The sequence below is a fragment of the Pollachius pollachius genome (assembly GCF_949987615.1).
Source record: "Pollachius pollachius genome assembly, chromosome: 2".
Lineage (NCBI taxonomy): Eukaryota > Metazoa > Chordata > Actinopteri > Gadiformes > Gadidae > Pollachius > Pollachius pollachius.
Genome location: NC_136935.1, coordinates 14719456 through 14746929, shown reverse-complemented (window position 1 = coordinate 14746929; position 27474 = coordinate 14719456). Strand labels below are relative to the sequence as shown.

Here is a 27474-nt window from a genome sequence, read left to right as displayed (position 1 = left end):
GTGCTGTGGTTGATGTGTCTGTTTGTAAGGCTGAAATACTGCTACACAGGTGAGTTTCTTTTTGCATGAGTGATTGCAAATGTTTATTTTCCCATAATCTGACTTTAACACAGATGTGTGCTACCAAAATGTCACTGCAGAAACCTATAAGTTAGACCAGTGTCTAGTTATTCCTTTATTCTCTCTCTCCCTCTCTCTGTAGCTGACCCAAAAGACTGTGAGAAGGCGGGCTGGAAGTGCCACCCCCGTGCCGAGTGTCTGCAAGTCAACGCCAACGTCACCTGTGTGTGCCGTAATGGCTACCAAGGAAACGGGCAAGAATGTGAAGATATCGATGAGTGTCTCAGTGGCCTAAGCGACTGCCACCCCAACGCACTCTGTAATAACACTCTTGGCAGCTACAGCTGTGCGTGCCGGCCTGGGTACATTGGGGATGGCTTCCTCTGTCAGGATATCAACGAGTGCCAAAGGGAGAATGGAAGGTGCCATTCCAACGCCACGTGCATCAACTACGAGGGTGGGAGTGGTTGCCAATGCAAAACGGGCTTCAGTGGCAATGGCTTTCAGTGCACCGATAACGACGAGTGCTCTTACCAGCGGATTTGCCACTGGAACGCAACCTGCACTAACAACCCGGGTTCTTACGTGTGCACTTGTAATGCTGGCTATAAAGGCAACGGGAACTACCTATGTTTGGACATTGATGAGTGTTCACAGACGCCTGTTGTGTGCTCATCATCGTTAGGTTACAGAGGCTGCAAGAACTTGCCCGGCACCTACCAATGTACATGTAGCACTGGTTACCAGAACAACGGGAACTACTGCCAGGACATTGACGAGTGTGCCGCTAAAAGGTGCAGCCAGTACGCGGATTGCAGGAACACCTTAGGATCGTACAGGTGCACATGTACACCCGGCTTTGAGGGCAATGGACTATCATGCGTGGACGTCAATGAGTGCAACGGCATCCACAACTGTCACTCCAGTGCAGTCTGTATAAACGTCGTTGGCAGGTACGAATGCTCTTGCTTGCCAGGTTTCCTTGGAGATGGCCAGAATTGCCAGGATGTTGACGAGTGCCTAACGGTCGGGATCTGTCCCGCCAGTGCCGTGTGTGTCAACAACCCAGGTTCATATGACTGCAACTGTGGTCGCGGCTACCTCTACAACAACTCAATGTGTCAAGACGAGGACGAGTGTGCATCAGGACTCTGTAGTCCCTATGCCAGCTGCACCAATTTCCCGGCCTCCTTCAACTGCCAGTGTAAGCCCGGGTTCAATGGCGATGGCCTCAGCTGCGTTGATGAGGACGAGTGCTCGATGGCCCGGCAGTGCCACGCCAATGCCGTTTGCATCAACCGGCCTGGCTCTTACAACTGCAGCTGCGAGGTGGGGTACTCTGGAGACGGTGTCCTTCACTGCACAGACGTCAACGAGTGTCTGGTGGACAACGGGGGCTGTAGGAACCTGGCGACCTGTGTCAACGCCCAGGGCTCCTTCTCTTGTCTCTGCTCCAATGGCTTCACCCTGGTCAACAAGACTCTGTGTCAGGACGTCGACGAGTGTGAGGAGAACAGCGTCGCATGCAGTGCTAACGAGTGGTGTCTCAACACTGCAGGGTCTTACGAGTGCCAGTGCCTGGCCGGGTTCTACCGCCCGGGCGGCCAGGTGGGCTGCGCCGACGTGGACGAGTGCAGGAACAAGCCGTGCCACGCCAACGCCACCTGCCTCAACGCAGAGGGCTCCTATGAGTGCACCTGCAACGGCGGTTTCTCAGGGAATGGCACACATTGTAAGGACGTAAACGAGTGTCTGGCGGAGGGCAGGTGCCACCAGCGGGCGCTGTGCATCAACGCAGAAGGGGGTTTCTCCTGTGTCTGTCAGCAAGGGTTTGTGGGCGATGGCTTCTACTGTGAGGACGTGAATGAATGCCTCTCCAACGCCACGTGTCCACCCATCTCCACCTGCATCAACTCCCCCGGGGCCTACGTCTGCTCGTGTCTGAACGGCAGCGTGGCAATCGACAGCCTCTGTTTGTTACCCAGTTCCCAGTGCGACCCCGCCTGCCATCCGCATGGCCTGTGTCACTCTTCGCCGTCCGGCTACCAGTGTGTCTGTGATCTTGGGTACATGGGCGATGGTCTGACTTGCTCGGACATAGATGAGTGCCAGTTGGAAAATGTCTGTCCCCAAAATGAGACGGAATGTGTAAATATCCCAGGATCCTTTGCCTGTATCTGCAGGGCTGGATTTATACTGAACGAGACAAATTGTGTCGGTAAGATGATGTTTTATTGTGTCAAACTTTTCATAAAGAAGCATAACATTGATGGTATTTGTATTATATACATTTTGTAACTCATGGCCACATACATTACTAGTACTAGTTCTAACCTTCACTGTTATTCATCAATGCTTATATATAGTCAATGTGAAATAAAAACAAAACTAAATTGTTCATTAAACATCCATAGTAGAAATATACAGGGTCACATGCAGGAAATATACTCTTTAAACAATTCATAAACCGTGTCATTTAATCTGTTTTGTTCTTACATGTGTGTTGGATGCTCAATCGTAGTTGATATGGTGGAACACATAAAACGTCCGGAAGGTGTCAATGATGTATTATCATAAAGCATGTGTGTCGCAGAGAGAGTCGCATGCACACTTTCAGTAAATTGCACTTACTTACTGCAACTATTACAACATGTGCACTTTATAAAGAAAATACATCCATGTCACCCCCATATTAATTATTATTATAAAATATTAAATATTATTATCCTAAAGAGCTTGTGTGCTTTGGTAGAGCGTGGTCGACTAACAGCTTGTAAAAAGCTTATAAAAGGTGCTTTATAAAATAATACATCCATGTCACCTGCCGGGCACTGTAGTTTGTGTTAACTTTTCATTAAAGATCCCATTTTCAAATCAACAATACCATAGAGCCTACATCAGTTCAACATAGGTAAGACACATTTGAAATAAGGCATGAAAACAAACAACTCTAGCTATGGGTAACCTGCTTAGTGACCTCGTCAAAGAAGTCAAAATATTTCAAACATTTCAACACAAACTACACACAGCACGCTTGGCAGTAGCTCAGGAGGTAAAACGGGTTGACTTGTTACCAGAATGATCCTAGTTCGATCCCTGGAGTGTTGCTTTGGACGGCTAAATGTTTCAACATATTCAATACATGTTAAATGATTTGACAATGACTATTATTTTGCTCCCTCTTGCTTTCTCCTCTCTCTCCCTTCCCAACTCACGCTGTTCTCCAACCCCTTTTTCTCTACATAGACGTGAACGAGTGTGAGTCCCAGGTTCATCGCTGTAGTGAATTTTCCAGTTGTGAGAACACCATTGGAAGCCATCTGTGCCGCTGCCTCAGTGGCTTCGCCGGCGACGGAATCACCTGCTTGGGTACTTACCCACACTACTAACACCCTACACATGCATAAACACTGCCCACCATACCCCCAATTACAAACATCCTTCAAACATCCGTGGTTATTCTTGTGTTGTTTCGATTTCAACTTGTGTATGTGAATTAACTGTAACACACTTTCAATAAAAACTAAAGTAAAATCTAAATTAATAAATAGATACCTGTATTTACAATTATCTTCTGAGCACACTCATTGGGACTGCTTCCCTGACCCTATCCCATTTTGGGTGACTTATAGACGTGGATGAGTGCCAAGGGGACACCGGGGGCTGCCATCCCGCCGCCAGCTGCGCTAACACACCCGGTTCCTTCCGCTGCACCTGCCAGCCCGGCACTGAAGGCTCTGGCTTTGAGTGCCGCGATGTGGACGAGTGCTCCCAGAATGCCACGCTGCCCAACAACTGCAGTGTCCACGGCGTCTGTGGCAACACGGACGGGTCCTACCGCTGCCGGTGCCAAGATGGTTACCACGGAGACGGCTTCGACTGTGTAGACACGGATGAATGCCGGTCTGGTGTTAGTGTGTGCGACAGTAACATGACGTGCCACAACACCCTGGGTGCCTACACGTGCACCTGTGTCCTGGGGCTGGCGTACGAGCAGGGCACGTGTGTGAGCCTCGACGAATGTCTGAACGCCAGCCGATCATGCCACTTGAACGCCAGGTGCTACGCTGACCAGAGCTCCTTCTACTGCCGCTGCCGCGAAGGCTACTCTGGCGACGGGACCGACTGTCGGGACGTGGACGAGTGTGACAAGGGATTGGCTGAGAGCCCATGGGACGCCTGTCCACCGTCTTCCACCTGCATCAACAGCAACGGCTCCTACGTCTGCGAGTGCTGGGACGGCTACCGCAGAGCTGGAAAGCTTTGTCAGGATATGGACGAGTGTGCCAGTGGCAACTTCAGTTGCCCATACAACAGCACCTGCCATAACGTAGATGGGGGATACCACTGCCCCTGTGTGCCAGGCTTCTCCCTCGTCAACGACTCTCTGTGTTTGGACGTGGACGAGTGCTCTCTCGACCTGGATGACTGCCCCCATGTGTCCGACTGCTTCAACACTGTGGGGTCTTTTTTCTGCGATTGCTGGCCTGGTTACCATGGGAACGGCACGGGCGCATGGTGCATGGATATCGACGAGTGCCTGGGCAACTCCACTTGCCCCGAGTACAGCACGTGCAACAACACAGACGGGGACTTCCTGTGCACCTGCAACTCTGGATTCTCAGCCATTGACCACCTGTGCGTGGATGTCAACGAATGCAACACGACGGATCAGGCTCGGCCCTGTGCTAATGGCGTGTGCATGAACACCCTCGGCTCATACTATTGCGAATGCACAAAAGGCTACTGGAACAACGAGACAGAGTGTGTGGATGTGGATGAATGTTCAGATCTCCTCGGCCCCTCCGTAGACTGCCAGCCCTTCGCCACGTGCGTCAACGCCCCCGGGTCCTACGCCTGCCTTTGTGATGAAGGGTTCACTCTCATCTTGACCAATAGCACCAGCTGGATCAATAGCACCATAAGGACCAATGAGACCATCTTGATCAATGTAACCCCCTCAACCAAGGGCTCCACCTTGAACAGTGAGACCCACTGGACCCCCCGGACTGAGTGTCAGGATATCAACGAGTGTGAGGGTGAACCCTGCCCTCAGTACTCCACGTGTCAGAACGTTGAAGGATCGTTTCTGTGTCTGTGCGATGAAGGGTTCTTGCCGGAGTCACTCTCGTATCTTTCCTCCAACAGCTCTGAGAACGGGTCCACCGTGTTTATGCTCCATGGCTGTGAAGACATAGATGAGTGTGCCAACCACAGTGCCTGTCGTCCGGATCAGGCATGCGCCAACCTGCCCGGAAGGTACGTCTGCTCTTGCAGAGTGGGCTACCGTGAGGAGAAGGGAGCCTGCGTTGATGCTGATGAATGTGGAAGTGCACATCCCTGTCATCCCTGGGCACGCTGCTGGAACACAGAAGGCTCCTTCTCGTGCCACTGCCTGCTTGGCCACAGGGGCAACGGTACCTGGTGTGAAGATGTGGATGAATGTGTGGCCCTGAGCCGGCCGTGCCACTCAATGGCCCGCTGCCGCAACACGCTGGGCTCCTTCAGGTGCCAGTGCGAACCAGGCTTCGCGGCTCTGGGGACGTTGTGCATAGACCTGGACGAGTGCCTGCAGACGAACGGGCCGTGTCAACCTGGAGCGACCTGCTCCAACCTCGTCGGGGGGTTTGACTGTCAGTGCAAACGGGGCTGGGACCCCACAGCGGACATGGTCAATGGGAGGCGAGGGTGTCTGGATCAGGACGAGTGCACAAGGCCCGCCGCCTGCTCTGGCACAGCTCTGTGCACCAACCTGCCGGGGTCTTTCCGGTGCTCGTGCCCCTCAAACGACACAGAGTGTGGACACATGGCTCTGGAGGGTGGGCTAAATTTCCTGGCGTCGACTTCACTTACCTGCTAGCTTCACTGTGAACACAACTCGTCACTTAATCTTGGGCCTCCCAAATTGTTTTTTGGGCAAACATTTACATGACTCATCCCTGTCTAATCAAACCTTATTGTATTGATTAACTTCTTCTGCGGTTACCTTGGATACAAATATGTTTGTTGCCTTTCCATGGGAACCAGAGACTGTTTAACTTAAGTTGCCACAATCCCCCACAGAGAGCGAGCTGTTCCCGTTTGGATCTGAGGTTGGAGACGACCATGTGGAGGTCAGCTCAGAAGACGGGAACTCCCCCTTCATCATTCCCCCCCTGGGCCTTCCCTTCATGGGAAAACTGTACAACAGGGTTTTTGTAAGTATAAAATACTATTCAACAAACAGTAACATAGATAATGTAGACGCTTACAACAACAATTGAATGGCAATGTGCACTGGGTGTTTCATTGTCCTTTGACCATTAAAGGTGGCTGGCTGGAAGGGAACATGGTGGCAAAAGGGGCTATATTATTGATATAATATCAGTATATTACAGAAGGTTCCTGTCTGTGTACTGTTCAATAATTACTATATCGGGGTGTCATATCCTTAACAGCAGTAAGAACTGATGCTGACAACCTCAAACAACAGTGTACTGTTTCCTTATTGGGCCCATTCTCTGTCGTTCTCTGTCTGTTTCTCTCTCTATATCTGACTGTTTCTCTCTGTCTGTCTGTTTCTCTCTCTCTTCTCTCTCACACTCTGTCTTCCTCTTGACATGCACTAGTTTTCAGACAACGGCCTTGTCCAGTTCCAGTCAGTCTCCCAGAATGAACAGCGCCTGCTACCTGTCCCTTTTCCCCCGGGTTTCCGTGGAAACGAGGGCCTGGCCCTGTTGGCGGTGTTCTGGGACGATGCTGACCTCACGCTCGGGCAGGGGCGTCTGCTCTACAAGGTGAGCAAGCAGAATCCCATGATGGCTTCCAAGGAGCCTCAAGGAGCCAGTATGAATCCAAAGAACAACAACATGCAAGAGGAGGATATGTCTGCGTGTGTGTCTGTATTTCTGTTAGATGTGTCTGACAGGTAAAGTGTTGAAGTATCCGGATTCCAGAAGATGCAAATAAAATAACAGGATCAGCAATTATTGAGCTTATCCGTAGCCTGTACCTTCGGTCAATTCAGTGAAGCATTCTGTAGGACTCTGTGGAAATCTGACAGGAGGAGTATTGTCGTGCGAGACATGATGAGCAGGGAGGTCACGAGATGATGACGTATGACAATATTGTGTTTCTGTTTATGTTATCCATATGTGTGTGAGTGGAACTAAGGTATAGAGTCTTTTATGAAATAACAAAGAGGGCTTGTGTTGAAGTACAGATGAGGGAGGGTCATCTTCCTAACATGGCAGTGGAGCCCTGTGCAGCCCTAGGTGTGTGAGTCTTATTCAGCGTTGGACTTACAGTCAGGCGTTATCACAAAGTAGTGTTTTGCAGTGTTTTGGACACCGGCAAGCACCCCATCACCATAGACACTATTTCATTATTTATTATTTTTTTAGAATAACTAAATGATTGCAATTTTTTGCTTGTATGTGTGTCATAAATATATGGCCTGTTAAGCCCTTTGAGACTTGAACTGTGATTAAGGGCTGTACAAATACAATTTATTTAATTGACAATGCACCAATGTGTAAAAAGCTATCAGTAAAGGAACCCGAATGGCCATTAATCGACAGCTGTGTAAGCAAATGCAATGCAGAATAATATCAACTAACTTTAATATCAGAGCTTGTTGGCTCTACATTCATCGGGTTGAAACACATGTTTGTGTTTTAATGATCAGTTCATTAGTTCTTTAATTACTGGTCACATTATTACTGAAGCCAAACAAATGGCATGGTGTGGAAAGATGCATTTTACCTCTGTGTTCAGATCCTTAGCAGAGCCAGTGAGTGCAGAACAAATACGTTTGACTTTACTAGATGTTAAAATTGATTAAGGAAAAAGCAAGAGCGAATAAAATAATGTGCCAATGTGAAAATTATCTCACCTGATCACCTTACCTTTTCCTTCCTCAAAGGCCTGTGAAGCTCCTTGACCTAAGACCACATTTCTCTCTACCTCTCTCTGCCTCTCTTTGTTCACCCTCTGCACACTTACCTCCCCCACACCGATAGGAATACAGCTCGCTGGATATGTCGGACATCTACTCTCAGATCGTGTTTAACCGCACGGCGCGGGCCGTGACAGAGTTCGAGGGGCAGAGGGACCGACCCTCCTTCACCCCCGCCTGGATCCTCAAGATCACCTGGGACAGTGTGATGGCCATCTCCTACCAGAAGGTCAACCTGTCAGAGGTCAGAGGCCGTGGTGGACACAGCGGGTTGTGTTAATTTAATAAATACAGTTGCAGTCCAAATGTCATGTGAGACACTTGGTCTTTTAAGCTGCCCTCCTTATTTCTGGAGGCCAGTATGTTACACCATCCACAAATATATGACACTGGTTTCGTCCACAAACCTACGAAAGGAAGGGTTTAATGCAAGGCAAGAAATGCATACCAATGTGGGATTTGCACATATGAATTGAAATGGTTATGACAAAGACTAATGCTGTTTTAAAAGCCAACAGGATTTCACAATAACACATTACATAAGAACACAAGTACAGACAAGAACGCCGATTGAGAAAGGTTTCTTGAGAAAGAAAACACAGTTTATAGTGAAACCATAAACTGAGGGCAATTTCCCAATAATGGAAACAGTAAGAGAGAAATCTGCAGAACCAAATAGCAATCCTTGGGTAGGCAGAAAAAAAAGACGCCGGAAAACTGTTGTACTAACACGTCGTTCTTTTCCTGGGTAAAAAAACATGTCAACAAAGTAGGTGGAAATCCTTAATTCCAAATGGACTGAGCACACATTTGTTTAAAAGGGGACAAATAACATAAGGTCGCTTGAAAACCATTATAATGTTTTGAAAAGCTCTCTCCGTTTGACAAATAAACAGGAAAGAACCCCCTTAATAAGCAAGGAAGAAATCTTGAGAAGGAACACAGAGTGGAGTTTGGAGTGCAATGGGTGCCATAATTGACAAACATACAAGAAAAACATTTTAAATAATTTAGTTAATCGCATGACTTTACCTTCATATGCCACCTAGCACATCAGATCCCATGGGTTTTCCCTAGATTTGATCTGAAAAACACTGAAAACAACATTTTCAGAGGAGAATCAAGGTAACTCACCTCGAGTCTCCTCCTCTGGTCCGTCCTCCTCATCCTCAGACCAACACCTTCCAGTGCATCCTGACCACGGACGGTGTGCGCACCTTCGCCCTCCTGCACTACGGCGCCATGCGCTGGGGCCCTGGCCAGCGCATCCACCAGGACGCGCTCATCGGCTACACGGACGGAGGAACCCACTACCACAACCACAACCGCCCAGCCGCCGCCGCCGCCGCCGCCGCCGACCCCACCGCCGACCCCACCGCCGACCCCACCTCCTCTATCAACCCCACCGCCACCGCCGCCTTCACGTCCATCACTACCGCCCCGCCACCAGCGGGGCCTTACGAACCCGGCGGGCGGTACCGTCCCCAGCACACGGTGGGCCCCGGGGGTCTCCCGGGGCAGCTGCTGTGGGACCTGAGCGGCCCCGACCCGCAGGAGGAGGCGGGGGAGGGGGCGGAGGTGGACCCGCGGCTGCGCTGCCAGACCTGGGCCCAGAGCGAGCCCGCGCCTGCCGAGTGGGCGTCGGAGGTGCCGGCTTGCCCGTGCACGCGCGCCCAGGCCGCGGAGGACTTGGCCTTCCTGCCCCAGGTGGCCCGCCCCCGCCTGCCGCAGGTCCGGGCGCTGAGGGACCAGCGGTGGGGCAGCGGCAGCGGGCACGTCTTCCTGTCGGCGCTCCCTAACCGCTGGGGCTCCGGGAAGACGTGTGTGTATGACCCCCAAGGGGAGCTGCAGGGGGGCTACAGCGAGCGCTACTTCTCCACGGACGACACGCACAGACACATCGGTAGGAGGATGGGTTGGGTGTGTGGGTGATCCGTTACAGACAGCTATAGCACTGGCAGAATGTCGTGCTTTCAAATGGGATGTAGTGCTTTCAAATCGGATGTAGTGCTTTCCAATTTAGGAACATATACAAGTGAATAGCTTTAATTCAGCCCCTTTCCGTTCCACCTGGGTCAATCTGGTGTGTGTGTGCGCGCGCGCGTGTGTGTGTGTGTGTGTCACTGAATTTCTCTCTAGATGAGGATCTCTTGCCCTTCCAGTGGTGCTGCGTTGAGTCTCCTCTGTGCCATCTTTACCTCACCAAGAGGCCCCTAGACCGTTGCCAGGGTTACGGCTGGGTCAGCCCTGAACAGAGTACTCTGGCCAAGAAGTCAACACAGGGTGTTGGTGAGTGATTACATCACAACAGCATCATACATACCCATAAATATTAGTTAAGGGCACGGAAAGGCAAGTAATCAATTGAAGAGTGTGGTGGATTAAACATTATTAACAGTTAACGGAATGCTTTGTTGTCAGCAACCGTCTGTAAGTGCAAAAGTGCAAAGCATTTTACAGCTTGGCAGTAATCATTGCTTAGTCCTGTACAAATCAAACCTAAGAGACATCACCACCTAGTGGAAAACACTGGTTATTACAACAAACCACTCTGGTTCACAAGCTAAAGCGATATTTTCAGTTGATATCTATACAGTAGGCCATCTGTACAGCGTCATTCTTAATGTATACTACACACAGTATAACCACTTCAGTGTGGGTTTTCCTGCACTTTCAAAAGGGTGCTATCATACCATCATCCATGGTGAATGCAAAACAATTGAACCACAAAACTAAAGAAAAAAGAATGACAACTCGTCCATGCGCACCCGATTTAACAAAGTAAACCATCTCTATAACCCAAAGTATTCTACCGATCTGAAGTTGAGCGTTTCTCCCCCATGCCCAGCGATGGTATACGGCAGCCTGCATTTCATCACCTTTGATGGGTTGCGTTACTCCTTCCGGGCCCTGGGGGTGTTTGTGCTGCTGAGGCTGTCCTCAGCGTTGGGTTCAAACAGGTTCACCCTGCAGGGGGAGATGGGCAGGCTGCAGCAGAGCGGGGGAAGGCCCGCCGAGGCTCCGGTGTTGGTGAGGATGGCCGCCTACCACCAGGGCATTGGCAAGGTAAGCCTCTGTGTGCGTGTGTGTGTGTGTGTGTGTGTGTGTGCGTGTGTGTATGTGTGTGTTTCACACATACATTTTGCATCAATGCAATGTGATACAATTTGTAATAAAAATTGAGTCAAATACTCAATTGTTTTTTTTTTCAACACGTATGCACCTTCCCATGCAGGTCATGAGACAGTCAACATGTTTTTATGATTGAGGGACTTTAATTCCTGTTACTGATGTATCCATGTGAAATCTGCCCAGGTGGAGTGGAAGTGTGCAAACCAAGGCGACGGACTGGAGTTGTTAGTTGGTGGTGTGAGTGTTCCAGTCACCATAGGTAAAATACAATTACTTGGACCCCCTTCCAAAGGTCAAAGGAAATGTTGAGCATTATGTGCAAAAGAACTGAAAATAACAGAAGAGAACAGAATAACACACGTGCTATATTGCACATGTTTTGTTACCGTGCAAACTTAAAAGACATGCTTCGTATGTGAGAAAAAATATTGGAAGTAAGAAACTTTCAGTCATCCTGTTGAGGTTGCTGCACCGATTCTTGAGTGCCCGATCAGTGTGTCGTGAGCGGTGACCTTTGACCCGAGGCGTGCTGATGAGGCCTCCTCACTCTGACCACAGAGAGAGGTCACACATACGCACATACGAGACACGCTGACCCCCCCGTGACGCAGTCAGGCAGCATTTCAGATATCTGAGGGAAACAAACGCTGTTCTGTTTTATCTCAAATAATTATTGTTGGCAAAACAACACAGCTTGTAAGGACCACTCATCCACTGCGTTTCATACGCCTTGAACCAGCATACAAACACACATGGGCAGGCTCATGGGGGTAGCAGGTAGTCTGGCCACCGGATGGTTGCCGGTTCTGATCCACGGCTCCTCCGAGCCGAGTGTTGAGGGGTGAGCAAGGCACCTGACCCTTACTGCTCCGGACCCCTGCGTCGCCTCGCATGGCTGACATATCCGTCGGTGTGCGAATGTGTGTGTGAATGGGTGAATGTGAGGCCATTATCAAAAGAGTGTCTGCTGCTCTGAAGAGCATTATATATAAATATATATATATACACACACACAGTCCTTTTAACTCTCCCCAGGCGTGGTCCACAGGAGCGCGTGGGGCTTCATTGTGCGCTGCGTGTCTCTGAGCCGCTGCGCCGCCGTGTACGCCGGGGGTCTCCACGCCAGGGCCTGGCGAGTCGGCGGCGATGGCGGCGGGGGGGGCGGCTGTCAGCTGGGCGCCATGGTGGAGGTGCCCCAGGCCTTCTACAACCGCACCGTGGGCCTGCTGGGCCTCTGGAGCTCCACCCGCGCGGACGACCTGTTGATGTCCAACGGCAGGGTCCTCCCCCAAGCCAGCCCCGACCCCCGGCCAGAGGGCGGCCTGCACACCTTCGGCATGTCCTGTGAGTATTGGGTGGCCTGCTGGGGGTGGCCTTGTGCAGCTTTAGTGTTTACACAAGGGCTCCGTGCTGGATTAGATTAGATCCGATACAACTCTGTTAATCCCCCGTAGGAGACATTGGCTTGTTGCAACAGCCCTGCGGCGGTGGAAGAACACAGGATAAAAATACAATACAATACAAGTATTGATGCAAACAAAAATAGACATGGACGTAAAATGCCATCTAAGTGCTAAAGTAAGGATAAGACAAGACAAACAGGGCAAACCAAACAGACGGTATAAACAATGTAAATTATAAATTTTAAGTGCGCCGACAACGTGGGCGATACACATCATAGGGCCCCGGGTTTGATTCCCACCTGCGGCCCCATGCTTCCATGGCTTTTCTTCTCAACCATCTCTCCTCTTTGTCCAGTTCTGTTAAGGCAAAAAAAAAAACCCTTCAAAATGATAGTGTATTCTTAGTTTACCGACGTAGCACACCCACAGACACACAGGCGTACACTCACACCGGCCCATAGCCCTGTCTATTCCATCACGCCCTACTAAAGCGCTTCCCTCCCTCTTGTTCTGGACTAACTACAAACTAAACTTATAACTACCAAAGTAACGAACTATGGGCTGTCTTTGTGTCTTGTTTCTGCTTCTGGCTCCCTTTTCTCTCTCTCTGTCTCTCTATCTGTCTGTCTCTCTCTGTCTCCATCTCTGTGTCTGTTTCTCTCTCTCTCTCTCTCGCTCTCTCTCTCTCTCTCTCTCTCCCTCTCTCTCGCTCCCCCCCCCCTCTCTCTCTCTCTCTCTCCCTCTCTCTCTCTCTCTCTGTCTCTCTCTCTCTCTCTCTCTGTCTCTCTGTCTCTCTCTCTCTCTCTCTCTCTCTCTCTCTCTCTCTCTCTCTCTCTCTCTCTCCCCCTCCCTCTTGTTCTGAACGTAGGGGAGGTCCCCATCCCGGAGACCCTGCTGTCCTCCGCCCTACCCCCGCTGGTGCCCCTCCACGCCCCGTCCCCCCAGGAGCTGCTGGCGGCCGTGAGCCCGGGGGACCTGGCCCAGCTCCAGAGGGCGTGCCACGGCAGCCCCGAGTGTGTCCACGACACTCTGGCCACGGGCAGCCCCGCCCTGGGCCTGCAGAGCCTGGAGGCCCAGGCCCGCTACCGCTACCTCACCGCGCTCTTCGGTAAACGCCCGCCGGGCTTGAGACCGCTGTTGTTGTGCTGGGTGTGCTGGTTGTGTTCTTTTGAACGGCGATCCAGTGGGGTGCCTGTTGGAGAGTGAATGGAGCGTTGTGTCACGCAAACAAATGCAAAATATACTGGGATGAGAGGGCCATGCAAATATCCCGCTGGCTGGCATTTTGAAATTGTGCTGTGCTGGGAGTCAACAGAGTTGAGGATGGTTTAATGCTCTTCTATTAGTGTAGTGTATGCAAGTATCTCTTTTTGATTTGTTTTGGACAAAAAGGCAGATGCAATATGCAATTGAAGCTTGATGCTTATCATGTTCCTTTGTATTTCTACTTCAACAAGGGTCAAATAAATGTTCCCAGCCACAGTGGATCACTTAAAGTGAATTGATCCAAGATGGACGTCAGATAGAAAAAGGCTGACTCATTGGCTGCGTCCTTTCTCCTAGGCAACATGCCCCCAATAGTAGCGGAGCCTATGGTGATCCGCGGCAAGGTCGACTCCAGGATGGGCGTCCAGCTCCTCGCCATCGACGCCAACCGAGACCCCATCACCTTCTCCCTGCTCTCCCCTAGACCACGAATGCCCTCCATCAACAGCAGTGAGGCACACACACACACACACACACACACATACAAACCCACAGTAAAACACACATAGAAACACGCACATACACATGATCCTATACATCAAAAGAACATGTATGTATCAGACATACACACACATACACCGTATCCATAGGCTATATTTTAAAGTATAATATATATATTTTTAGATGTAAGTAGCACCATAATATCCATATATTCTTGCCACTGTCTCTTTCTTTCCATTTGGAATGCCTCACTGCATGAACTATTACACACACATATATATATATATATATATATATATATATATATATATATATATATAATTACATTCCTGCCGGGAAGGGCTCTGATGCCGCCAATGGAAACTAGCATGCAGGCAGAAGGGCATCCAATATATAATGCAAACACATTGATTTGCTATTTGCTGCACAAATGCCAGCCTAGGAAGATGTTGTGTTTCAATATGCTCACCCTAAAGGTCTTAGCGCTGCTTTAATGGTTGCATGCAGCGCACAGGACGGCCCACAGGCCTTGTGTGGGGAGAAGGTGTCACCGTGTCCGGCCAGGAGACCGGGGTGTTAGTCCCAGCCGGGCTCCGGGCTCTCTGCAGGGACGCGGCTCGCTCTGTCCCTGTGTGTCCCGGAGGCCTCAGGGGGCTGTGCCTGTGTGACCCTGCCGCACGCTGGGGTCAAATACAAGCTGCCCCCTTGCCTACCGCCCGTAATGAGCCTAAGTAGTGGATGGATGGATGGATGGATGGATGGATGGATGGTTGGGTGGATGAGTGTGTGTGTGGATGGATGGACGGACGGATGGCATGGATGAGATTTGCTAACAATACAGTCTTCTATCACTACCACGGTGACAACAGATGTCAGATCTGAAACAAACAGAATTGTACACCAGATGGGACATGTGAGAAACCAATACACATAGTGCAAACACACATTTGCATGTACACAGACACACAGACAACCACACACACACACACACACAAAGCTCACGTAGACGGTCTAGATGTCTTTCATGTATTGAAACATGTCCCTGTACAAAGAACTTTCAGCCATGAAAATGAAAATGTGTTCAATGTGTTTTTACTTTATAATATTTCAAGCACATAATTAATAAAATAGAAATTAGAAACTAAAGCGACTGATGAACTTCTGTCCTGGCTTTGCATGAGGACGTTACAACAACACAACGACACCTATTCCTTTCTACATTCTGCAGTTGCTGCTAGTATCCATGGACCTTTATCATAATTCTAACAGCACTTCTCCCTGCTATCACAAAAAGACTTCCATCACAAACCTCCTAAACCTTACCCTCTTAGCCCCTCGATATGGGCTACGTGTTACCCCCTGAACATCAGGGAGGCTGGCTCTCTGTTCAAATACTTACAACCGTACCACCGCTTTCTAACCAGTTGAGGTGCTTTTCTAACCCTGGCCCCTCGGTCCCAACAGGTGGGTACCTTACTTGGTTGCCGCTGGGCATCGAACCCGTGGAGCTGAGCGTGAAGGTCAGCGACCCGCTCATCAGCTCCCTGTTCACCCCGGTCCTCCAGGTGTGCAACTGCCTCAACGGGGGCACCTGCCAGTACGACGCCATCATCCACAACTACCTGCAGGGCAAATTCCAGGTACGAGAGTCTGTCTATTTGTCCGTCTGTTTCTGTCAATCCTGATGGCAATAAATAAATCTGTCTAACTGTCTATCTAACAACCCAAGTACTAACTAAACTAATAACTACCAAAGTCACAAACTATGGGCTGTCTTTGTCTCTTGTTTCTCTCTGGCTCCCTTTTTCTCTCTCTCTGTCTTTTTTTCTCTCGCTCTCTGACTTTCTCTCTTCCTCTCTCTCTGTCTGTCTGTCTGTCTGTCTGTCCCACCAGGTGGTGGGTTGTCTATGTCCAGAGGGCTTCAGCGGGGAGTTCTGCAGGGTGGTCTGGGACCCGTGTCTGGGCGATCCGTGTTTCCCAGGCGTGGATTGTCTGCCCGGGGCCGAGCCAGAGAGCTTCACCTGCGGAGAGTGTCCCTCGCCCAACGTCTACCAGGGCAAACAAGGCTACAAGTGCTTCCAGAAGGGTCAGCTGATGGATTAGTAATCGACGAAATGGGGGCTGGTAGTGCTTAACTCGGGGCATTGGTTTCGAAAGTAATATAACATACAGCGGGGCAAAAAAGTATTTAGTCAGCCACCAACTGTGCAAGTTCTCCCACTTAAAAAGATGAGAGAGGCCTGTATTTTTCATCATAGGTATACCTCAGCTATGAGAGACAAAATGAAAAAAAGAAAATCTAGAAAATCACATTGTCTGATTTTTAAAGAATTTATTTGCAAATTATGGTGGAAAATAAGTATTTGGTCAATAGCAAAAGGTCATCTCAATACTTTGTTACATGCCCTTTGTTGGCAATGACAGAGGTCAAACGTTTTCTGTAAGTCTTTACAAGGTTTTCACACACTGCTGTTGGTATTTTGGCCCATTCCTCCATGCAGATCTCCTCTAGAGCAGTGATGTTTTTGGGCCTTCACTGGGCAACACAGACTTTCAACTCCCTCCAAAGATTTTCTATGGGGTTGAGACCTGGAGACTGGCTAGGCCACTCCAGGACCTTTCAATGCTTCTTACGAAGCCACTCCTTCGTTGCCCAGGCGGTGCGTTTGGGGTCATTGTCATGTGAAAGACCCAGCCACGTTTCATCTTCAGTGCCCTTGCTGATGGAAGGAGGTTTTCACTCAAAATCTCACGATACATGGCCCCATTCATTCTTTCCGTCACACGGATCAGATGTCCTGGTCCCTTGGCAGAAAAACAGCCCCAAAGCATGATGTTTCCACCCCCATGCTTCACTGTAGGTATGGTGTTCTTTGGATGCAACTCAGCATTCTTTCTCCTCCAAACACGACGAGTTGAGTTTTTACCAAAAAGTTCTATTTTGGTTTCATCTGACCATATGACATTCTCCCAATCCTGTTCTGGATCATCCAAATGCTCTCTAGCAAACTTCAAACGGGCCCGGACATGCACTGGCTTTAGCAGGGGGACACGTCTGGCACTGCAGGATTGAGTCCCTGGCGGCGTAGTGTGTTAGTGATGGTAGCCTTTGTTACTTTGGTCCCAGCTCTCTGAAGGTCATTCACTACGTCCCCCCGTGTGGTTCTGGGATTTTTGTTCACCGTTCTTGTGATCATTTTGACCCCACAGGGTGAGATCTTGCGTGGAGCCTTAGATCGAGGGAGATTATCAGTGGTCTTGTATGTATTCCATTTCCTAATAATTGCTCCCACAGTTGATTTCTTCACACCAAGCTGCTTACCTATTGCAGATTCAGACTTCCCAGCCTGGTGCAGGTCTACAATTGTGTTTCTGGTGTCCTTTGACAGCTCTTTGGTCGTGGCCATAGTGGAGTTTGGAGTGTGACTGTTTGAGGTTGTGGACAGGTGTCTTTTATACTGATAAGGAGTTCAAACAGGTGCCATTAATACAGGTAACGAGTGGAGGACAGAGGAGCCTCTTAAAGAAGAAGTTACAGGTCTGTGACAGCCAGAAATCTTGCTGGTTTGTAGGTGACCAAATACTTATTTTCCACCATAATTTGCAAATAAATTCTTAAAAAATCAGACAATGTGATTTTCTGGATTTTTTTTTTTTCATTTTGTCTCTCATAGCTGAGGTTTACCTATGATGAAAATTACAGGCCTCTCTCGTCTTTTTAAGTGGGAGAACTTGCACAATTGGTGGCTGACTAAATACTTTTTTGCCCCACTGTATGTATAAATCTTGTGTTAATCAAATTGTATGGGTGACTCCTGATGACACTGGGTATTATATGATGCATCAAATCATTGTTTTGTTTTGTAGTCAAAGCTTGGTGGGACAAAGAGATCAGGTCAGGTTTTGTGCGACTGAAGTTCTCAGACCCATTGTTCACCCACCTCAATTACATACATGCGTGTGTTTGATCTCCTTCTGGGTTCTCAGACTTTTGCCTGCCTCCCTCCCCTTTTCCATGCCATGAGATGGCAGACTGCGACAACAAGGGCTACAGCTACTCTTGCAAGTGTAAGCCTGGCTACACCGGGGACGGACTTAATTGCACAGGTGAGAGAAGCAGAGAGCCACAGAAAGACACAAATAGCAACTGAGGTGCTAAAAGTGCTAATCTCATGCACAACAGTTCTGTCTCTGGTGAAACACTGATAAGTGCAATTGTCATGACTGGCTGACTCTCCAAGCAGAGAAACAAATTAAAGATAGTTTTCTACAATAGGATGTTACACAGATTCAAACGTCACCAAATAAACATAAAACATTTTTTTACTTTAAATGTGGGCAGATATCTAGCTGGCCTAGGCAAATGGCGTATAGGCATATAAGTGATATGGCCCTAAATACCATTAGGCAAAATCGAAGTCTAAAACAGATGTCAAGGAGTTCATTTTTAGTCAGAACTACAAATTTGACAGTAATGTAGTAACTGCGGTTAGCCTGAAGACGGCAGAGTCGATTGAAACATGTACATGTTGCAGACATCGACGAGTGTCAGGACCCCTCTGCCTGCCCCAACGCCAAGTTTGAGTGTGTGAACCGGCCTGGTTCCGTGCACTGCTCCTGTAGGTACCAGAAGAGTATGGTGGCTGATGGCTGTGGTACGTACCTTCCTGATGTCCCCCTGTATGTACAAGGCAGAACAATTAGGACATTGCATGTCCTGCATGAAATTGTCCAGCACAGAATCCCCCTTTATTTGAACTATTGAATGATATTACAATACATGCATTGCATGTAGATGTGTGCGCCTGTTTACAGTTGTTTGATTTGACTCCATACTGCCTGTTACTGCATGTACGTACATGCAGAATGGCAGGAATCCATCTTAGGTTTTGTAGTGTTTTTATCTGCTTATAAATGTTAATGAAGAAAGTAGCATAATAATTATTGGTCATTATTGGCCTATTTTTAGGACTTTTAGGACTAGGCCGGCTTTTATTTGGTTTGTTTATGGCTGTTAGTTATTCTTTTCCCAGGTGAGTGTACACAAACTTGTCCTTAGCGTGCTATGTGTCGCGCTAAACTGTTTGTTTGTTCTTCACAGGTGAGTCAGCAAACCCTCCAGGTAAGAGATCCCAGATGACTGCTCCCGTTTTCCCCTCTCTCTCTCTCTCGCTCTCTCTCTCTCTCTCTCTCTCTCTCTCTCTGCCTCTCTCTCTGGCTCGGTTATGTGTCAGTGTGACTTCCTGTGTGTTGCTACCATGGGGACCTAGGCCTTATATGGCAGTGTGAGGTCATTATGTGGTTGTTGTGGCCATTTCTGTATTCTCCCTGCAGGTTTTAATGTGTTTAACGTCTCCATGGACTGGATGGCCAAGGATCCCGCACAGGATGCGCTGACACAGGTGTGTTTGTGTGTGTGTGTTTTTGAGAGTGGGTGTGTCATTATAATAGTACACTGTGATATCAGACTTCACCTCTGCCTTTTCATATATATATAACCATAGCACAATATATGAAATCTGAAACAATGTGATTAACAGCACTTATTCGGCTCTTCCCAATTCCGTGGAACGCTCCGTTCACTTGCACAGGCCCCTCACAACTTCCGGCAGTGAATTATATTTGATAATTCACTGTTGCTAAGCATATAATGACAACTGTCAAGGAAAGTGGATTTTTTGCCGTCTTTCGTATCACTCCGCAAGTAGTTCGGTAACTTATCAACCCCAGCGTACTCGGTTGCTAAGCGACGGCAACGTCTTTGGAGGACTATAATACATAATGCACACATAATACACACTCACAAACAAAACATATTATTGGCATCATTGTCCCTCTCACCCCCCCCCCCCCACCCCACCAACCCAAACACCGGGTCCCAAAGTTGGAGGAGATTCTGTCGGTGGGCTTCCAGAACAAGTTCTACAATGCCAGCATTAAGGGCCTGCAGCAGGGGTCCGGGCCGGGGGCCGGGGAGTACCGCATCAACGTGTCCAGCGACACACCCGCATGGTACATCCAGGAATACCTGGGCCGCGTGGGCCGCTTCTACGGCATCGGCCTTTCCGAGGTCGGAGGTAAAACAACAACAACAACAACAACATGCTCATGTACTGCACACGTCTGGTATATCTAAATATAGATGGGTTCGAGGCGGCAGTAGGTAGTGTCCTAGTATAATGTGTTCAAAACCCAATGTGTGCTATGTGTCAGGATTTCCACAGCATCACAACACTGTGACATATATCAGTAAAACATACTCCAGAAAATCCATATTTATTGATAACTATAATGGCGTGTGTTTGTGCGTGTATACATAGCAAACAATCAAAGCCACTATAAAAAGATTTAATACCACACAAGGGTGCAATGAAACTATAATTGCACGCCAAATGCGGTGTGGTTTTCATCGTGGAAGAGGGTGAGAGGGAGAGAGTGCGTGTCTGTTTTTCCCGCCCACTCAGCCACCTTTTCCTCTTCTTTTTTGTTCTTTCTAACACCGCCTTCCCCCCACAGATCTGGACGAGTGCGCGGCCAAGGAGGCGGCGTGCGCGTGGCCGGCCCTCTGCGCCAACACCTACGGCGGCTACAGGTGCGTGTGCAACGGCACCACCGAGGTGGACGAGTCCCAGGCCTGCGTGTTGGGTAAGGAGCCCCGCTGCTAGGAAGCACTCCGGGGCCGGGGAAGCACGGGGCTGCCGGGGAGGGACAGGATGGTGAACGTTGAATGTGGCCCAGCTGATGAACAGATTGCTATTGCCGATTTAACAGGGACGATGGCGGAGACCTGCTTCAGTTAGCCTTTTCTTAATATGCAATGTATACTGATATTCTGGGACGTTTATTAATTTATGCTACACATACAGGCGGTTATGCTTTCTAACCGCCCATTGCTCAGTCAAGGACATGCAGGCAGGAAGCACATCATGAATTAATCCGCCATTGCATTTTTAAATATATATTTTTAGGTACTTTTATCTTTAACTATTTTATTGACCGTTATGTTTCAGGCAAGGACGTTCTTCAAGCAGGGAACCAGAGCAGTGTGGTGGAGCCCCTGGAGGGGGACAACACAGCCCTCATCCTGGGCCTGGTGCTGGGCATTGGCATCCCCTTCCTGCTGCTGCTGCTCGCCCTGTTGTGCTTCTGCTGCTGCTGCCCCCGCAAAAAGACCGCCCCCAGAGAGTGAGTAGGACACGCACGCACTTGGGGCCACACACACACACACGCAAAAACACAAACACAACACACACACTCACAAATGTACAATCACACACACACACACGCGCGCGCGCGCGCGCGCACGCACTCACACTCACGCATTACCACCAACACTCACACACCACAATTCCATAATCCCAATAATCGAGGTTGACTCATGCATTAGAATTGATTCGGTGTCTGAGTAGGATGTTTGAAGTCCAAAACTTAAAGGTTTAAAAACAAACAAAGCGCAAATACGACCACTGCCGCAGAGGCGCACTAATGTGGGCGTGTGTATGCACACACATGCATCAGTGTGTGACACATATCCATACACAGTTAGCCACACACCGGTCTAGAGGGTCCTAGGAGTCTGTAGCTGCAGGTAGTGGGGAACGCAGATGGCTATGGTATGACTCTGCTGCACTTCTTTCCTTGCGCTTCTCCTCTGTCAGCGCACGGACTGCCCACTCTCGTACTATATTAAACTAAAAGCTCTACCTACTGACAACACTGGGCTGCATACGAGTTATAAAACTGTTCCCATGTATCAGTCCAGAACACTTTGTTGTAGAAGACAGAGGATGACTAAGGCTGTGTGACGTGCAGTGAAATGGTGAAAGGTGTTTGGAACACCAACCTAATAACTGTATAATTAAATGTTATAGAATTATCATTGCATAGGATCTTCGCAACGTCATAGTGTTAATATCTTCTAATATTGTTATTGTTATTAGCAGCAGTTATATTGGTAGTAGTTAGGATGAGGAGTAGAGGAAACCACACTGAACTGAATGGTATGTACTTTCATTCATCTTTAATACAGTATAAGTAAGTGTTGTGGCGTGTGTGTTCACACACAATGTACATTATTACCACAATGTATGTTGTACAATGTACTTGGCCCATGTATATACTGTGTATATGGAGGTTGATCTACTTGATTAAGGCTTAGGCTCTCTGTTTACTGGATAGAATCCCTATGGATGTATAATGGCCCTTTGTGGGATTGGGGGATTAGGTTGTGTGATTACTGTAGATGGACTTAATTGTCCAGACGAGGCACGCTTCTGTCCATTCACAGTCAACAATTCAGAGAGACGCTGTTTTAGGATTATGTCGGATGATACCAGGGCACGCAGATACATTTTAAATCCCACAGGCGATATAAACAATATATTGCTGAAAGATCCTCATTCAGCAATATATTGATGAATGATATATATACTTTTTTCAGAGCAGAATTCTATATATTCTATATATAGATATAAATATATAGATATATATCTATATATAATATAGATATTATATTATTATATTACTGATACTGATACTACCAGTGAAATCCAAAATATCTGTACTGCAAAATAAGATATACAAAACAGATCTGGCTCCACAATACACTTTCCAGTGGATTTCTCATGCTGGTGATCTGCCTTGCACCAAATTAGGTTAATGTTAGTGCTAAAAGCATCCTATACCAGCAAGGATTTTCCGTAATTGGTCCAATAAAGTAAGTAAGAAAACTAAATCGCCTCATCTTTTTCATCTAATATTTAATCTAATACTAATAGAAGGTATACTGTGTATGATATCCATACACAGTCCAATGTCTTGCTTATATAAGTAATATAATAGAATTGTATAACCTCTTTAACTAACTATGTCATCATTGCACATTACAACACGATATCACTAACAAGACCCCCAACAATAACCTGGACAACGCCTAGCCATTTGCATTGTGTCATGTGTGACAGGTGGCACTTTTGATATCTCTGCTCTGATTGGTTGTTTTGTCTGTCTGCTTTGCGATTTCTTCTGCAGGCCGTCCCATTTGCTGCCTGGGTACCTGCAGTACATCCCCCCGCCCTTCAACTACTCTGACCCCTCCCTTCAGTACATCAGCCACTCCTGCCCCCGCTCCCTGGACACGCCCCCACCCAGGAGCAACCATCACACCAATCATATATATTCGTCGGCAAGCTGAACACTGAAACACACACACACACACACACACACACACACACACACACACACACACACACACACACACACACACACACACACACACACACACACACACGCGCGCGCGCACACACATACATTCTAGCGCAAACACAGTCACACAAACACAAAGACAAACAGACACAGCACATGTAATGTGATCAAATGCACACAAAGTGCAGCGGAAAAAAAGCTAGAAAAACAGATTTGCGTGTGCATGCACACTCACGTGTATTAACAGCCATTTGCATGCTCACAAACATTCTCCCCCGCTCACCCGCGCACCTGACAGGTGATTGGGCATTTTAAGAGCCGTAATGGCCTTATAATGACAAGACGGATGACTTATTTATGCCGCAATGTACAAACATTTAAGCCTGAGTGACTTTGAAAGTCTATTAGATCCTGACCATTAATGCAGAGAGAGGGGGCCTGCCAATTCCTCCATAGGGTCTGACCCAGCAAAACCAATAGCCCTCTTGGCTGGGAGACATTGATGAAAAGAAAACCACTGCAGTGGTCTTCAGGTTCCAAATGACTCTGACATTTACCCTTGATACGCCTTTTTCTTTAGCCCGAATTCTTTTTTTAAATGGTGCATCAACTATAGTTTAGAAAGGAAGCAGTGGATACCCTACATGTAAAGACCTATACAAATGGCAGTTTGTGTATTTATTTGGTTGGATAATGAAATATTTCATTATTTTAAAATGTATCGAAACATATTGCATTTTATATATTTAACTTGTTGGGGGTTTTAATAAAGATGTCTAAAATCTCTCTAATCTTTAAAAAAAGTCTCTGAACCAAAATTGTATGGATGTTGCCCATGCCTGTGCATTAGTGCATTGGTAAAAATGTGAACAAATTTATTCTATTGTCGTGGATTTTAGATTGTTATGTTTACTTGTATTTGACCGGGCTATTAATTTATTCAAAAACAGACAAGAAGTTGCTGTTGAAACCTCTAGCAATGGCTAGCCATAAGCTTCTACTAGTTGAGGTCAAATGTTAAAGCACCAGCAGGAGGGTACTGTCGTTATGCGACATTTCAACTCATCTATTTCCCCACTCAACAGTTGAACTGTAATATCTTTCAAAGACACTAGGTGTCATTACTGAGTCAGACAGAAGAAATGCTTTTTTTTGTCGCCATGCACACACACACATACACACGCGCACACACACACACACACATATACACACCCACCCACCCACACACACACACCCTTCCAGACACCTGCTCTGCAGCCTTCATCTGGAAGTGACCGCAGCGTGCAGTACAGTCTAGTCACCAGCACCACCTGCAAAATGAGCTCATGTGAAGCGGCAGGCGAGCCCCTGCAGATCCCTGTCACTGCGGGAACCGACCTGGCCCAGTCTGCATCCAGGCGCGGTGGGGGGGGTCAAGGACAGGCTGCTGCAAAGCACATTCCCTGCCAGCGTCCTCATTCTGGTCCCCACACTTCAATCAGACACACACACACCTTCGTGCCTATGTGCACACTCCCAAAAAGAACCCTCCCACTCGTTCTGGTACTCCTCCTGCAGAACCGCAGCACCGCTCCTCCGTAGCCCTGCCTTGCATCCTCGGAGAGTTGCGCTAATTCAGTAAAGCCAGATCATGTTGTCATGCCACACTGTTGAAGGACAAACTTCCTGACTTTAAAGTGCAAGCGCACGCACGCACGCACACACACACACACACACACACACACACACACAGGCACGCCAAAGGACCTTAAGCTGCACTGTGAGGACCGCCCCTGACACCTGTGTCAAACAGAGCGCACTCCTTTCAACAGCTAAACAGGCAAGCGAAGGGAGAGTTCCTTATTTTTGCCATTTCATTTAATTGTCTCCGGTACTTCTGTTTCCAGGGAGCGGCGGTTCATGTGGCGCCGAGGGCTGCAGGGTTTGAAGTACAGTTCCGCGCTGACTGCAGCAGACAGCTGGAAGTGAGCCAGAGAACGAAACAGGGAAAGAGAGAGAGAGGCAGAGAGAGAGTGGAGCTAGGAATACATAGAGGAATGAGAGAAGGGTAACATTCGAATAGAAATATAAGAAAGAACAGCAAACATCAACAGCAGGGAGTCTATCGACAAGCTCTGTTTTTCTCGAACACAGAATCCTAGCCACAGACCAGATAGGTATGGCGGGCAGCAATGGAGACTTGCCAGAGCAAACAAATATAATGTGCTAGGGATGGTGCTGGAGGGGGATAAGTGCATGCTTAACTATAATATCCATTTCATCACAACATGATTGAAATGAGGCAGGGAATAGCCTGCACGAGAAAATCCTCTTATCTGACCCATTCATCATTTCAGCCTCCATCACAGACTTTTTTTGCACAATAAAGTCGTTTCCGTGTAACAGGTAGGCCCGTGGGGACGTTGATGAACATAGAGCATTGGGTGAGATTGGTCGGGGCACAGCTGGCATGTGGTTGGCCCTCCCCAGCTGAGGCCCTCTTTCACAAGCATTTATAAACACTCTGAGGAGGCCTGCCTCTGTGTGGCTGGCCGTGCCCTTTCACAGGCTCCGTGACTTAATAGTTAATTGGCTGAGGCAGACCTTTGCTTTATGGCGGCAAGGAACCAAACATCTTAGTCGTAATCAAGAGTCCTCTAAGGAGACGGCCATATCTGGCAGACATTGCTTGCAGGTCATAAAAAATACATGCGCGCATAAACATTCCTTTTCCGCGGTGGTCAACATCCATATGCCAGTGTACAAGTCCACATTTACACTGCCCCGCATGTATGTATAGGTACATGCTGGCAGGTACATCTATAGTGAAACACGCACACAAAAACATTGTTGTTTCTCTGTGGGTGTGCGTGTGTTTACCATGTCAATTTCACAGGCTCCGACCAACAAAGACTCAATCTCTCTCTCTTTCTCTTTCTATCTGAAAGGTGAGCCACACCTCAGGAACGGAGCTGGCAGGTGCATTTACAAAGTCTCATCCATTAATGATCGGCATGTCTTCTGGTTACATAGGTGGACATCTTCTCATATTTGTCACCTGCATTCACCCATGCATGGAGGTCCCTAATGGTCACATTGGCCAAGCATTGGCCTCAAAGCTTCAAAGGCTCCACTTTGAATACGAGACTTATTCTGGGAACAAGGTTTGTGCAATGAGCATAACAATAAGGTATACGCAATGTGACCCCACCACCACCACCACCAACCTCGGCTCTCGCCGGCCTAGCCCTTCTCTTTCTGCATTAAGCTACATGTTTGGTTTTCTACCAAGGGAACAAAAGGAATGAGTTGTGGTGGGAGTGATGTTTCACGCGACCGAGAAGTGACGTTAATGAAGATGGAAAGGCTAAGGGTGCTGGCCTCACCTCTACTAAAGCTATGTAACCTTTGATCCATGGAAACAACTAGAACCCGGCCTGGGTTGGGCTGAAGCAGATAAAGATTATTTGGTGCAATTAGACATTCACTGATTAGAACAGGTAATGTAATAGGGGAAACAGTTGTGGTGGAGTCCTTACAAACCTGTTGTGTAGTATAGGTTTCACGTTGAAACGAAATGCAGAGACATGTACACAAAGACAACAATGAGAATGTCAAGGGTGTTCCTTTCTTCAAAATAAACAGAAATGCAATAGTCCTCAATATTTACACAAGGTCTGTATGATTGCATATATCACTTGATTGAGACTTATCTTGTGAGAGTGAAACACTTGGAGCTCATACACAATACAGCCATCATTATCTTGTCTGAACCTATCTGAAGCTTCTCTTAAGAGGGTAGTCTTGTATAGCATACACGTTATCACACAAATCCTGTCATTTAAGGCATTGGTAAGCAAGTTTCTATGAGTACATATTCTCTGTTAACCAGCACAAAGTCCACATTTTCCGACACAATGTTTCTGGGTTTACAGTCATTGAAATCATTTCTCCTGGGTTCCAATGTGCCCCATCCACACTAACCTCTAACCCATGGTGAACTTTGACCCCAGCCAGATCTCCTGAGTACTGACATTCTGAACCATGTCATCA

The 27474-nt window shown here is 48.0% G+C and overlaps 2 protein-coding genes across 2 annotated transcripts in view; one reads left to right on the top strand and one right to left on the bottom strand.

The window, feature by feature from the left end:
• Positions 1–27474, bottom strand: part of ttc7a (tetratricopeptide repeat domain 7A) — a 197803-nt gene that overhangs the window by 110434 nt on the left and 59895 nt on the right. The window lies entirely within an intron of this gene.
• LOC307071119 (mucin-like protein) lies at positions 9439–24195 on the top strand. The gene is made up of 17 exons (XM_079730021.1): positions 9439–9899; positions 10136–10285; positions 10845–11062; positions 11312–11387; positions 12164–12472; positions 13400–13639; positions 14095–14247; positions 15703–15878; positions 16132–16324; positions 18226–18345; positions 18774–18893; positions 19340–19360; positions 19573–19640; positions 20123–20315; positions 20755–20883; positions 21249–21423; positions 23269–24195. Exons 3-17 carry the CDS (start codon positions 10847–10849, stop codon positions 23429–23431), a joined length of 2352 nt encoding a protein of 783 aa, XP_079586147.1. The 5' UTR covers positions 9439–9899; positions 10136–10285; positions 10845–10846; the 3' UTR covers positions 23432–24195.

Bases quoted from the DNA above. Each gene is read 5' to 3' on its own strand.
- LOC307071119 (XM_079730021.1), top strand. From the start codon at position 10,847: ATGGTATACGGCAGCCTGCATTTCATCACCTTTGATGGGTTGCGTTAC. The intron at 13,640-14,094 runs GTAAACGCCCGC...CCTTTCTCCTAG, and splicing joins CTACCTCACCGCGCTCTTCG to GCAACATGCCCCCAATAGTA. The intron at 21,424-23,268 runs GTGAGTAGGACA...TTTCTTCTGCAG, and splicing joins AAAAAGACCGCCCCCAGAGA to GCCGTCCCATTTGCTGCCTG.